The sequence below is a fragment of the Sporisorium graminicola genome, chromosome SGRAM_20, assembly GCF_005498985.1.
Source record: "Sporisorium graminicola strain CBS 10092 chromosome SGRAM_20, whole genome shotgun sequence".
NCBI classification, from domain to species: domain Eukaryota; kingdom Fungi; phylum Basidiomycota; class Ustilaginomycetes; order Ustilaginales; family Ustilaginaceae; genus Sporisorium; species Sporisorium graminicola.
In genome coordinates, this window is record NC_043729.1 from 236,790 (window position 1) to 250,625 (window position 13,836).

The 13,836-nt window shown below is 57.6% G+C and overlaps 3 protein-coding genes across 3 annotated transcripts; 1 reads left to right on the forward strand and 2 right to left on the reverse strand.

Annotated features, from left to right (window-relative positions):
* Window positions 1-5,037: 5,037 nt before the first annotated feature.
* On the forward strand, window positions 5,038-6,576 carry EX895_003270 (uncharacterized protein; the record flags this gene model as incomplete). The annotated part of the gene is made up of 1 exon (XM_029883868.1): window positions 5,038-6,576. The coding sequence occupies one exon, from the start codon at window positions 5,038-5,040 to the stop codon at window positions 6,574-6,576; it is 1,539 nt and encodes a 512-aa protein (XP_029739674.1).
* A 314-nt stretch (window positions 6,577-6,890) lies between these two features.
* On the reverse strand, window positions 6,891-11,216 carry EX895_003271 (uncharacterized protein; the record flags this gene model as incomplete). Its single annotated transcript, XM_029883869.1, has 1 exon — window positions 6,891-11,216. One exon carries the CDS (start codon window positions 11,214-11,216, stop codon window positions 6,891-6,893), a length of 4,326 nt encoding a protein of 1,441 aa, XP_029739675.1.
* Window positions 11,217-12,728: 1,512 nt separating this feature from the next.
* On the reverse strand, window positions 12,729-13,670 carry EX895_003272 (uncharacterized protein; the record flags this gene model as incomplete). The annotated part of the gene is made up of 1 exon (XM_029883870.1): window positions 12,729-13,670. One exon carries the CDS (start codon window positions 13,668-13,670, stop codon window positions 12,729-12,731), a length of 942 nt encoding a protein of 313 aa, XP_029739676.1.
* Between the last annotated feature and the right edge of the window lie 166 nt (window positions 13,671-13,836).

Below are 13,836 nucleotides of genomic sequence, written 5' to 3' on the forward strand. Positions count from 1 at the left end.
GGGAGACACAACAGCAGCCGTCGTCCTGCCGAAGCAAGCAAACAGGTCCAGGTGTCAAGACTAGGTCCGAGACGAGACGAGACGATGGAGAAGAATCCTTTTGCGGTCTAGGGATTGGTTATCTGAAAGCAAAGGGGAAATATCGCGAAGTGAATTCGATTGGCGAGGGTCCATTGACGATCGAGACGTGCAGAGGCGACAGAAACAAATTCTCCCATTGACCGACGCCTCCTTGTAGCTCCGCTTGTCCGAGGAATTTCAGGCAAATCAGACGAAGAAACACCCCACTCGGCATTCGTATCAGACACATACACAACCTTCTTCTAATCCAAAACTTTCGATCGGTCAGTCGGTCGCCAAGAATCCGATACGATGTCGCCGATTGAAACTTAGGACAGACGATGACGGGACAGACCGAACGCCGAGGAGATCAATCGGCAAAAAGATGGAAAGGTTGCCGGTCGATAGTGGGCGTTTCAATTTGCTCGAAAGCGGGAGGCGATCTGATCGTCAGGCGTGTACCTGTAAGCAAAAATAAAAAAAGGCTTGCACGATCTGTTTGCATCGTCGCTCTCATGCATGTCGAACTGGGGTTCCCTGACATACCAGACACGCTAACCTGCCTCTGCGAAGCTTGGAGAATCTGAGGCAGAGGAAGAGAGCGGCAGCTGATTCGGCTTCTGGGCGGAGTTTCGCACGATGACTGTGCCCGTACATACATTGGAACCGCCCGCGGCCATGTCGGGATGCACGCAGTACATAAAGTCTTGAAGCGGCACTGTACGCTTCGATCGGACCGGGTTAATTCGTCCTGCGAGGGATTGGGTCCTTCGCATGCGCTTCTGCTTAGGGCGTGCGCAATCGTGTCTCGCGTCGCAAGAAGCCTCGTGCGATTCAATGCCACTGCGCTGGATCGACATGTCAGAATGGTCACGCAGTCGAGATCCCTCAGTGAGGCCTCCTGTGAAGTTCACCGACGGATATATTCCCAAGCCCCAGTGCAGCAACCCGTATCGATCGGCCTGAAAGCATTGCGACGGCGCAGGAGGAGGAAGCAGTGAACGTCAGTCCTCAATCGCGTTGCTTCGCACACACAAGTCGTTGTCCGTCCCACGTGCGAGAGAATCCGATTCGGCACCGGGTTCACTGCCATTCATAAGAGCAGAATGGAGATGTATCAAATCACGGGTGCGTGCATGGAGCTGCTGTGCGTCGATCGCCAACGGGCATCGTGGCGAGAAAAAGGGCTTGTAAAACCACAGAGTTGCTTGCTCCAGTCGGCTGAGATGAACATTCAGGTGTCTGCGTGTGTGTGTGTGTGTGTGTGTGTGTGTGTGTGTGTGTGTGTGTGTGTGCCTGAGAAACACAAGGCTGCCAGAGCCTAAGCGAGCCCAAAGGGTGGCAGCCGCAAAAGAAATTGAGACCTCTCCGCGCCACCAGCTGTCAAGCGACGTAGCGGCTAGGACCGACCCCCTTGCATGCTTACATTCAAGCACCTCGGCCTGTGCTGATCAGGTGGTCGATGTGCGTGCGATGCCATGTCACGACGTTGCCATTTCTGACACTTTTGACGATCGGAGTCGTCAGCTGGATGCATGGGATGAGCGAGGCTCACACTGTCCGACACCAGGTCAGATGCAGAACAATATGTGGTCGACGCCAGGAAAAGCCGCCCGCCCGCCAGCCGCAATGGTAAAAGATTCGGCTGTCTCACGCGACGTTGTGCCGGTCAGTACGCGTGCTGCACCGGGCAAGCTTCCAAGTGTCTCACCGCCATTCCTTTTGGAGAAACAGACAGACGAACACCGGAGTCCGGGTTGCCTATTGTGGGAACAATGCAGAGTGCAATGGTGACGGGACTTACAAAGGAATTGACGTTGTATGGCTCAAAAGAAATGGTGCGGGGCTACAAACGGCAAGCTGGGCTGTCACCTCCTTTCGCTTAATACGAGTCGATCTTCGGCAAGGGTCCCAAAAAGAAGGCGACAAGAGACGAAGGAGTTGCAGAAGCTTTGCATGCCACGGTGTACTTATCCGCATGCGCGCAAGATCCGACTAACAGCGTCGACTGCCGTCTCAGTGGCAGTGCTCCTTGTGGTTCGGGTAGCGTGAGCAGACGGTTGGCTGTTCCCATGATAAGCATCGCGACGAGTGGCTTTTTTGTGGCCTAATCGAGCCCGAGACCGACGCCAGTCTTGGGTTCTCTGGTAGGCATGCGGTCATCCCGCACCGTTAGCTTACATTAGTGCGAGTCTTGCTAAGGAACAATGGACTCAGTAGAAGGGGTCTAAAATGGACATGGCGAGGTATGTGCTGCACACCGATCTTGGTTTGCAGCTCTTCTCATTCAACATCAGACGATTGATTTCGCGCACGCGTCTCGCTTCATGCCTGCCCACCCCGCGTTTTGTTTTGGGATCCCTCAAGGTTAGCGTGCCTTTACTTGGCTTTCGCGCTGCTCTGCATAGGTGTGATTCAACGCGGGCTATAACAGAGTTGAAAGCGAAAGTGCAGATGGCCGATCGTTCGTCATCCGACAGATACTAAGACGAACGAAGCAATGAGTGATACGATGGCTGGCAGGTGGGAAAGCACTTTCGGCCCAGCCTAAATTAATACACGAAAAAAGCCCGAGCGCAGAAATCAAAGAATTATTCGCTCCAAATTGGCAATTGATGCAGCCTTTGCCTGGCTGCAGCCGACAATTAATGTCTGTCCGGCACTTTGCGTTCAGAGACTGGCTGGCTGCTTCTCGTCATTTCCCCTTCGGCCTGGTAGGCAACTTGTCTTTGGGCTATGCTCGCGTGCTATCGGATTGCTCACAAAGGCAAAGAGAGAGAGAGAGAGACCTGCACACAGATGGTACCAGGTTCCGCCTCGATTGCTCTTTCCAACGGTCCTTCTCCCGCAAGGCAGTAACGAGTCAGCAGAACCGCTTTCTGTACTGAGGCGTTCACATTGCAGTGGCGGGATCTGCTGCACATTGATGAAGGTCGATACCGTTTGTGTGTTTCAATGCTGCGATAGTCGCTTCGCCAGGTGCGGCATTGTGGATCATCAGGGGGCCAATCCTGACTTGGCTGCGCGGTTGACAAGGAAGAACCTTCTCTCTCTCGCTCTCATCCGTGACTTGGGCTCGACTGAGTTTGACTCAATCTAGCACGCTTGCGATGTTTGCAACAGTGCCTAGCATGCATGGAGTGACAGGCAAGCAAACCATGCGGAGTCCAAAATGGAACCAGATTGCTATCGACTGACGCTCTGTCGACAAGTCTTCCCACACTCAAGAGCTCGCTTGTGCAGCAAGCTGTTCTCGGGTCAGCGAAGCTGGATTGCAATCTTTTCGTCACTTCCGCAGCGCGTGCGTGATATGCAGTCGGTGCAAGCGAGACGTGAGCGAGAGAGAGAGAGAGAGAGAGAGGAAGAGATCGCCATGCGTTTATTCCATCGCATCCGTGCAGTTGTCCATCTCTTCGTCGATCATGACGGGCGATTGGGTGGGTGTGTTCAACACCTTTGCTTGACATTGAGCAGGAGCGGTTGTCTTGTCTTGCACAACCGTCCAATCTGGCGGCAAAGGGCTGCGGTCGACGACTCGGTGCTTCCAACAATCGCAAGACAAGATTGAGGGACTGGATAGGGACTTGAATTCCTTCCGGCAGGACTCGATCGGGTTGCACGCGCTTGCCCCCTCGATTTCCTGCATTCCCAGAACTGTGATGGTCTCCGACGCTTCAAATTATAATTAGTTAATTAATCTTAAATTCTCTGACCGTGGGTCGCGGTGTGGTTTTAGAGAGAGGATTGCAGCGCACAGATTGTGCAGCTTTTTTGGTGGTAAAGTGGCGACTGCAGTTTGGCAGCAGCAGCGGTGCATTGTGATCTCAAAGCACAGAGCCGAGCCGAAGCGACCTTCTGGCACCTTTCCCCGGAACCGTCGTCTCCCACGCCCCTCTCTGCCAGCCTTATGCGCGGCGCGGCGCGGCACGAGGAATCACGAAATGAAATCCCCCCATTGTGCTGCTCGCTCCTGTTCTGTTTGCCGTTTGAGACGGCGCTTCCGCTGTTCACCGCGCGCGTTTACTCTCGGGGTTGTGGAGCACTCGTGCCTGTCACGAACCCTGCAGCCTCTCTCGCTTGCATCACGTCCAACAGCGGTTGCTTGCCCTCCTTGGTGGCGGGCCTATGTCCTGCTTAGCGTTCCTCCTCGTCCTCCTCCTGCAAGGCGCTATCTCGGTAGCTCCGTTTTCCCTGACTTGCCCTGCTCTGCCTTCTGTCCAGCAGTGCTAGCAGTGCAGGCTCAGAATTCTCGCTGTCTCGAGCGCATCTATTTTGCCTATACGCTACGCTCCTCCTCTCAACTATCCCAACGACTACATATTGGCCACACCTCCTTCCATCTCGTCCTCACCCTCCTCGTCGTCTCGACTCTGGCTCCTACCCTCATCAGTCCTTCCGTTGTGCGAGGTGGTCCACTCACCACTCGCAACACGGTGGCTTCTTCGGACACGTCCAACATCCCTACCTCTTCTCCAGCATTCATCGTCCTGTCTCCTGCATATCTTCACCATCCTCGCAACCTTCACACCCGCTTGCTTCATCTTGCCATCCTGAGCGTGGATCGTCAACATCATCAAACTCATCTTCCATCCTCGCATCTCTTTTTTTCCCTTTTACAAGCGTTTGACAGCATCCAACCGCATTGCATTGCATTGCCTAGCACAGCACAGCATAGCAGAGCAAAGCATTGTACACCTATCATCGTCCTCGTAGCCCTTCGTAGTGTTACGCTACACTGTCCACGTTTCGTTGGCTTTGCTCTTCCCCTCCCTTTTCTCCGCCTCTTCCGCATCGTCCCGCACGTCGCTCTCCTTTGCTGTATTGCCATTTCTCGGCCCAAGTCACCTCGCGCATCCCGCATCGCATCCTCCGTCCTCCTTAGCATCTCATCTCTGCCCTCAGTTCCAGTGCAAGAGTCTCTTTAGTCGGTCACTTGCTTCCCCTGCAGCCATTGCCTACCCACGGTTACCCATCATTATGTCCAACTCCCAGAGCGGCTTCCTGCCCAGGCCATCTTTGAGCCACCGCTCCATCTCGGAACAGCCACCGCTGTACAACTCGGCATCCGCAGCCCACTCGGGCCCGCGACTGCGCGCTTCCAAAGCTGTTAGTGGTGCCCTCACGGCTACCGGTGCTAAGCTGCCATACTCGCCGCTGCTTCCCCTCCCATCCGCAACCACCTCCAAGCTGGAACTCTCCCACCCCCAGCAGGTGGATGTCGAGCAGACCGAGAATGTAGAGCCTTTCTCTATCGCGGCTCAGCATGCCAACCTTGCCAGCCCGAGCGCTCTCGCCACACGACGTCTGGCACGACAAGGCGTGTCCGAAGGCTCTCTTTTCCACTCGCAACAGATGAAGCCAAACCGCAGTGCCATGCCTCCCAGTGCCGCTTCGGCCCTCGGCCCCAAGGCTACTGCCCTTCGAGTTGATATTGCTGCTGCCTCGGATCTCTCTGGACAACCGGCCGCTTCCAGATCTGCAGGCATGATTCGTAGCTATTCGCTCCCCGTTGCTACCCAAGCTGAACATGACGAGCAGCAGCGCATCATGGCTCTTGGCCTCTCGCCCGTCAGCCGCTACGCAGCCAACCCTTCTTGGTGGCAGTACGGTTGGCCCTCGCCCGGCGGCATCAACCACCGCCACGTTCGCCACGCTCCCGTAGCGCCCCTGCCCGAGTTCGTCGGTCAACGTCGACGATCGTCCCAGTCGAAGCTCTCGAGCTCTCTCACTCCGATCATTGATTGTGCCGCTGACGACGCCGCGGCAGTCTCGACGTCCGTACTATCTTCGCAGGCTACCTCGCGGCCCAGCAGTCGATCCAGCAAGACGCGCTCAAGCTGTTCGCCCAAGTCGAAGAGCAAGCATCTCCCCAGCATTCACCAGCATACCTTCCAGAATGCATCGTCGTCGTCGTCACGACGCTCCTCTGTATCCACATCTCCCAAACCAGGTCGCTCGCCGCTCTCCCTCATGTCGAATAACCTGCCTGCCCTCGATCAGCAGCAAGGACAGGCCGAGTATCTTGTTGACGAGCACGATGATGACGACGACGATGATGACGACGAATCGGTCGACGGTGCCGCCACCACCCCTTGCGAAGCCGCGTTCGATATTGAGATGGACGCGCTCAACCAGCGATTCGCCGAGTGGTCGCGGTCCCAAGCCATGTCAACTCCTTGCGCTCGCGCTCCTTCTCATAAGCTCGGCTCCGGCAGCAGGGACGAGTCGAGTGCGCATCAGCCGCAGCCGCAGCCGCAGCAGCAGCAAGAGGATTACTTCAACCTGGTCCACGATGATCAACAACCCGACATCGCATTTTTGGGAGTCGGCGGCGGCAGCGATACCTCAGACGAAGCACGAACCCCTCGCGCCTCGTCTCCCCGCCCCCTGTCCAAAGCCGCTCTCTATCATCACGAGCATCTGCTCGACGTCAACACCGACAGCGATCCAGCCTTTGCCCAAAACGACAGGTGGTCCGGCTCATTTGACTTTATTCACCCGGACCACCTCGTCTAGTTCTTGCCAACTCGATACCTTTTGTCTTCAGCTCACCTAATCGATCGCCCCCCCCTTTTATGTGCTCTTGATAATGCCCAAATCTTTCTCTCTCAGACTTTGGCCTGTGGTGTTGACAAGCGTGATTACGAAGTCTTTGTCTCATTGAGCTCACCGTCCCTTCGCCGCCGAGAGTTGGGCTTGCCGCACGGAACGTACTCTGAACGCAGCAGCCGTTGCACACTTTAAGTTATTTTGCAGAGAGTTTTGCAAAGAGAGAATCCTTCAAGCCTAAGCACAGAAATCGATAACTTACCGTCAGCAATGACGATCAATCAAGCATTGGTATACCCACTGACGACGCTCTCGCTCTCCTCGAGCACGTTGTCCAACGGCATGCCCGGCTGGTACGGCTGCGCAAAGCGCGACGGGGTCTCGCCCTCGCCTGCGCCTGCACCCTTCTCGCCCTGCTGGACCACAGCAGGCTCTCCGCGGCCACGCCAGGCATACGCCTCGTCCGGATGCGTCAGGTTCTCCACCTCTCCGCCTTCTCCGCCATCCAGGGGCTTGGGTGCAAACAGCGGGCTGTCGACGCTACTGCCCGGGTGCGAGTCGCGAGGGTCAAAGTTGCTCGCGGCGTCTTCGGGGTATATCTCATCCGGGTCGCGTGTCGAGTCGATCGAAGTGCGCTGCCCTGCGACCGCCACCTCCCCGCTCGGCTGCGCACCACCGCTCAAGGTCATGTTCGCAGTCGAAGCAGGCGACGCAGGCAACGGCTTCTCCACCTCCCTCTTCTTCGCCAGCACAGGAATTCCACTCTCCCCCGCTCCGGCACCGGCACCGGCGGCACCCGCTGCACTGCCCGCAGCCCGACCGCCAAAGCGCGACGCCACATCCGCCACCCGCCCGGCCACCGGGTCCTTCGCAAACGGATCCCGGTACCCCTTTGGCGGCTCGACCTTGGGCAGCTCTACGCTCTGCGACGGCGAGCCCGGCGACATGGAACGCTGCTCCTTGCTCGCACGCACCGCCTCGATGGGGGACAGACCCGCACGCAGCGACTCGACCAGCTTCTTGGTATCGATCTGCGCCGGTGCACGCGCGGGCGTTTCCCTGCGCGACTTGAGCGCGGCGCGCGCGGCTGCGACGGGATCGATGGCCGGCGCGGGTTTCAGTGCCGTGATGGGCGAGACAGGCGTCATGTCTCGCAACGATGCATCGCGCATGGGGATGTCGGAGGACACATCGGCGCGATCGGCCGATGTGTCGGCTAGGATCTGGCTCGCCGGCTCGCCGTGGCCAGAAGAAGACCTCGAGTCGATGCGGCTCAGTCCCAGGTCTTCAACCTGCCGCGCTTCGGGTGTGGTCCCAGCACTCGACCCCATTTGAGGAGGAGTCGACGACCGCGGTGCTCCACCCGCATTGCCGGCCTCCAACGTCTCGTCGGAGGCCGAGACGCGCATCCTTCCCATACGAGGCGTAGAAGCACCGTGCTGCGGCTCAACGTCATGAGAAAACAAACCCAGCGAGGTCTTCCTGGTCGACGGGGCAGGTGCATCCTGCCCCGTCATCCGATGACCGTTGGACTTGACCAAGATATCAATCCACGCATCATCCCTCCCGCCCGTCTGTCTCTTCGCGCCACCCCTCGCCTTGGCCTTGCTCGGCTTCCTTTTCGCCGCCCCGCCCTCAGAAGACGACGCAATGCTCGCATCATCATCAGCACCGTCACCCCCAGCATCCGTGGCAACACTACGCGTCTCAAAGTCCGCGCTCGTAAACGACCGGTCCGCGAGCACGTCGCCCTGCTGCAGAGCACCAGCACCAGCAGATGCAGGCTCTGCACCAAACTCGTCGACCGCGCCGGCCGAAGCATGCGACTTGAGCGCTGGGCTCGAAGCCCCCCTCCGCGCCGATTTGACTACGCGCATGCTCTTGGCACGCAACGTCGACATGAGCTTGCTGCCCGTCTGGTGGCCTTCGCTGCGGAAGGTTGTGTGGCCGTAAAGAGCAGCATCCGCATCGCCGGTGCTCTCGTCGTACTTGGACTGGGCAAGCGCACTGCCCGGCCGTTCCCGATCGACGCTGGTACGGTTGCTTCGAAGCGTGCTGTGGGAGGCGTTCTTGGATCCATTGCGCTTGAGCTGATCGCTGAGCAGGATCCGTTTCGTCGTACCGCCTGTGCCTGGCCTAAAAACATCATCGTCGGCAGCAGTGAGATCCAAGAACTTCTCGTGCGCACTGCCATTGCCATTGGTACTGCCATTGGCCTTCTCCTTGTCCTTGCGCGAACGGAACGTGGCAAATTTGCGGATCATCGCCAAACCCTTGAACGTACCGCGGCCCGACGCCTCCAAGTCGGCCCGATACTGGGCCGGCACCACCTCCTGGATCACGAACCAGGCAGCATCGACACGCTCGTCCTTGGGTCCGTTCTCGTCAGTTCTCGCCGAGACTTGAAAGTGCGTTGGAGCCGACAAGCTCGAGCCAGCACTTTGCGAGCCAACAGTGCTCGCGTTGGGTCGAGACTTGTACTGCACGACGACAAAGCTAGCATTGCGATGAGTGAGCTCGTCGCGATTGCTCCAGCCATTACCCAAGAGATAGTCGGCCCAGACATCGGCAAACGTCTCGTCCATGCGGCTGATAGGGTGGTTGTCCAGCTTGCCCTGCGGAGTACCTGCCAGCGTCGGGCTCGCCAGCAGTCGAGGCGTCGTATCGTAGTTGAAGGCAGGCAGCTTGTCCTGTCTCGACTTGAGCTTGGCGTGCAAGTGATCGCGTTCCGAAGGCCAGTTCTGCACATCCTGTTTGAGCACATCGTCGAAGCTGAGCACGTCGGCCAAGGTGTCTTCCTCCTCGTTCTGAAATCCATCCTTGGAGAACTCGTTCCACTGGACTGTTTCGCGTTTGGTGACGCGGTTGCGACGCGCTGACTCGTTGAGATCAAAGGCGAGCTTGGACGAGTCCGGAGCAGCGAATCCGCCAGACATGAAATTGTCCCACTGCTTGCTGACGAGCGAAGAATGACCCACTACAGCGTCTTCCTCTTCGAACGGCGAATCAAGCGTCTTTGCCGCACCGCCTCTGCGGCCTTGCAGGGCACCACCCCGAAGGTTGATCAGTTTGCGGAATTTGTCCGAGAGCTGAGGATCTTTGCCGAGCGCTTCATTGGAGGTGCGGCAGGCCTCCCATTCGGGGCATGGCTCGGTGACATCGATTTCGCATGCGGACTGGACGAGGTCAGTGCTGTATAGACGCACGTTGCGCTCAATCTGCGTCAAGGGGACCAGCTTGGACGAAGCTGAGGGAAGCGTCATCTCGGCAGGAAGGATGGACGGATATCCGCTGACGTGCTGTGCGAGTCTCGGTGGCAAAGTCGCCAAGGTGGCCTGGAACCGAATGAAGGCGAGCAGCAGATGCTCGGTAGCATTGCTCGCTCGGACATAGGCATCGTAGGTGCGGGCAAACGTTTCGTCCTCGGGCAGACCAAAGAGCAAGGGACCAAAATGCTTGCACAGCTTTGCAGGCATCATACCGTTCTTGAGCGAGTAGCTGGCCGTGGAAGAGAGGAGCGAGAACAAGGAGCTGAGCAGCTTGGCATTCTCCGGCCCGAGGCGGGAGACAAAGTCTTTGAACGCGGTTGCTGAATACTGTTGTTTGCGCTCCTGCTCTCGCCAGGCGTTGTAGACCTCAAGGTCGAGGAAGCCGCGCTGTTGGACGTAGACCATCTCTTCGCGCATCTCACCCTTCTTGGGGCCCGGTGCGGGTACGGGTACAGCAAGCACACGGCCCATGCGAGCGAAAGCCCACTTGATGAAGGCGGCAAGGTCGTGCGGATTGGCATACCGGATCTCGTCAAAGAAAGCGGGCGGGATGCTGCGTGAGCCAGCTGATGCGGACGTGAAGAGCTTGATCAATGAAGCGACATTGGAAGGTGAGAGGTCTAGCGCCATGGAGGAAAAGATGAGGGGATTGTCGAGACCACGATTGCGGATCTGCTCGCTACATGCCTCGAGAATAATCGATACACGTGCTGCGTCCAAGTAGACATGGTAACCGTCTGTGGTGTATCCATACGCGTAAGACGCCTTGGACGCAGCAGCAGCAGCGGCAGCGGCCGCTAGAGCGTAGTTAGCCGACTCGTCATGTGCCGAAGAAGATGATGAGGTAGGACGACCGAGTTGCGATCGTGATGAGACGGTGTGGAGCATTGGTGGAGGCGCGAGCCGCCGACTGCCGCCAAGGGTAGAGGTAGAAGCCGATTGAAGATACGATTTGTCCGCGGGAAAGGAAGAAGCAGCGATGGTAAAAGATCTCGAAGTGGTCTGCGGCTGCATCTGACCAAATTCGTTCATGCTTGCAGAGCCGGAAACGGGTGGGTTGAGAGAAGGAGAAGCCCGAGAAGATTGACGACTCATCGAGACGTCGACGTGTTGAGGCTGAGAGGCAGGGCTGTACGTTGTATCCTTGGGTGGGGGCGGAGGCAAATCATCCTTCGTGGGTACACTCGGTAGCAGCTGTGCATCGGCTGTGCTAGGTGTGGGCGACGAGAGTCCTAAACGATCTATATCAGCAGAGCTGACTGCACCATAGTATCCCTTGTATGTAGACACTTGTGCGGGTGCTTTTGCTTTGGACCTTCTCGAGAAAAGGCCAGGCATCGTGACTAGGGACGCCCGGAGCGCTCTGTCGAAGCGCTTCTGGCAAATCCGCGATGCTTGAAGACCAGAGCTGGAAGCCCGTTGCGTGACGGTGTGAGAGACTGCAGTTAAGGCGGCAGTGTTGATGTGCAAGAGAAGTGTTCGCAGCGTCGCAAAGACAGAGAGACGCACACGAGGATTGGAGCGACCTAGATCCAGAGCTGAGATGGGGTGGCGTCCAAGTCTGATTAGCCCAGGTATAGGGTCGTCGACGACAGGGATGATTGCGTAACACCGAGGACAAACACCCTTCGAATGTTGCACTTTGGCCGCGATACGGAGCGACGAAGGCTTTGCGCGCACCGTTGGCAGGAGGTGTGTATATGTGTGTGTATGTGCGTGCGTGTGGGCAAGAGGCGATGTGGTAAGGAGACGAGAGGCAGCAGCGCAAAGCTCTGGGTTGCAAAAGGGCAAATGGTGGGCTTGTGCAAGCAGCAACGAAGCGGACGAAGCGAGATGCACTCAAGGCACAGGGACGAGGCAAGGGGCCAACAGCAGCAGACACCTCGAAGCATAGCCTGCGCTTGGGCACCTATGCGAGGTGGATCCCTAGATACACTGACGCACCCTCACCCTCGCAGCAACCTGACACTCGAATTAGGATTACAGCCGCGACATGCGCAAAAGGCGTGTTGGTCTCGCTCTCTCACACGCCGCTTTTTTCATGCACAGTCAGACACACACACGCTGGTGCACACGCAGACGCACACCGTCACAATTTAGCGCCCAGCCGTCTGCGAAGCTCTTTTCCGTGCATCGATGATCCCAATCGGCTCACCCGACGACACAGATTGGGGCAACAGCGGCCCCAACTGGAAGCATGTCGATGTGTCGCACGGTGGGGCTCTGGGAACCAAGCTGAGCTGAGCTGAGCTGAGGCATTGCGGGTCGCAGCATTGCCGGGCGAGGCCAGGCCAACCCAGGGTCACCTTTTGATTTTTTTCCGAGTTCGGGAGAACAATCTCAGTGGTCCCACTAAGGTGGGTATCCCAGGGTCTGTCCCTTTGTTCCGTTGCTCGTTCCCGGCGACATTTGCTTGCAATCGTTTCCGTCTATGCCGCCTTCGAACAAAGCTTCCCGACTCGTCGCTTTGGGAACTTGCTCAACACAGAAGACGGAAGACAACCGGACCCGAGCTCGTCACTCGATCTTCCGCTCTCGCTTGGTCAACGAGACCTCGAATTCAACCTCGCCCTTAGCCGTCATCCGCTCGAAAACCGGGCACAAACTGGCCAAGTCCAAGGATACAGCGAGAAGAGTAGTGTTCTATTATATTCGAAAGGTCGACATCACCACATCGAGTGCTAAAAAAGTAACAAGAGACAAGCAATGTTGCTATAGCGCCGAGGTGAGCACGGGTATTTACAGGTAGTGCATGGGCGATGCACACGAACAATGCTCCGACGGTATTGTGGCAAGAAGCTGTTCCAGACGCTGGCCACATGGTGCTAGAGCCGTTGTCGCAGACCACGCTCATTGAGCCTTGATGTTGGCGCCCTCCAGAGCCTTGCGCTTCTTCTCGGCCTGACGAGCACGGTGGCGCTTGTACGACAGGTCCGTGCCCAGGAAGTGGTCCCACCATCGGAACGACGTCGAGTAGCAGCCCACAAACGCCTGATGGTGGTAGTCGTGGTGGTCCGCACCGGCCCAGAACGGGATCCAGTTGTGCAGCGAGATGGGGAAGTCGTAGCCCGAGTGCGCATCGATCGCCTGGAACAAACGCAGCACGATCCAGATGTACACCGTCAAGATATGCAGATCCTTGGTGAAGGCGCACAGCGCGAAGGGACCTCCAACGGTGCCCATGCCGAGGATCAGCACTTCGAGCGGGTGCGCGTATTCCGCAGCCAGACCGAAGGGCGCCGAGTATTCGTGGTGCTTCTTGTGGATGTGCTTGTACAGTGGTCCCCAGTGGAGCGCGCGGTGCGCCCAGTAGTGGAAGGCGTCCTCGAACACGAAGAAGCAGCCGAGCTGCCAGGCGACCTTGGTCCAGTGCGGGAAGGGCACCTCGTGGGTGGCCAGACCAAAGTACTCGCAGATGGGGTGGAACGACCAGATCTGAGGCAGCTCGACGGTGAAGTGAGAGAGCAGCACGTACTTGGTGCACTTCCACTGCTGCTCGGGCGAGGGTACCTTTTCCTCCTGCAGCTTGTACTTGCGCATGCTGGGCATGCGATCGATGATCATCCAAGGGATGGCGCGACCAAAGTAGACGAGCTCGTGCAATACGAACGACATGATGCCCGTCGCCAGCACCGGGTTATCCCAGTACAGGTACCAGTTGGCCCATGCCCGTTCCAAGATGTTGAGCGAGGCGAAGTCGGTGTTCTTGTAAAGCTCGGCGGCAACCTGAGTGGTAGCCGGGTTCAGGAGCGACCCGACGGTCGAGTTGAGCTGCTGCGTGACAAACTCCATCGCGAGCAGCGTGCTACCAGTTACGTGCGAAGGTGATGTAGAGCTCCAGGCGCGAAGGAGGGGAAAGCAAAGCACACGAAGAGTGTGTGCCTTATGTAGCGGGTAGGTAGGTAGGTAGGTAGGTAGGTAGGTAGGTAGGTAGGTAGGTAGGTAGGTGGTGGTGGAA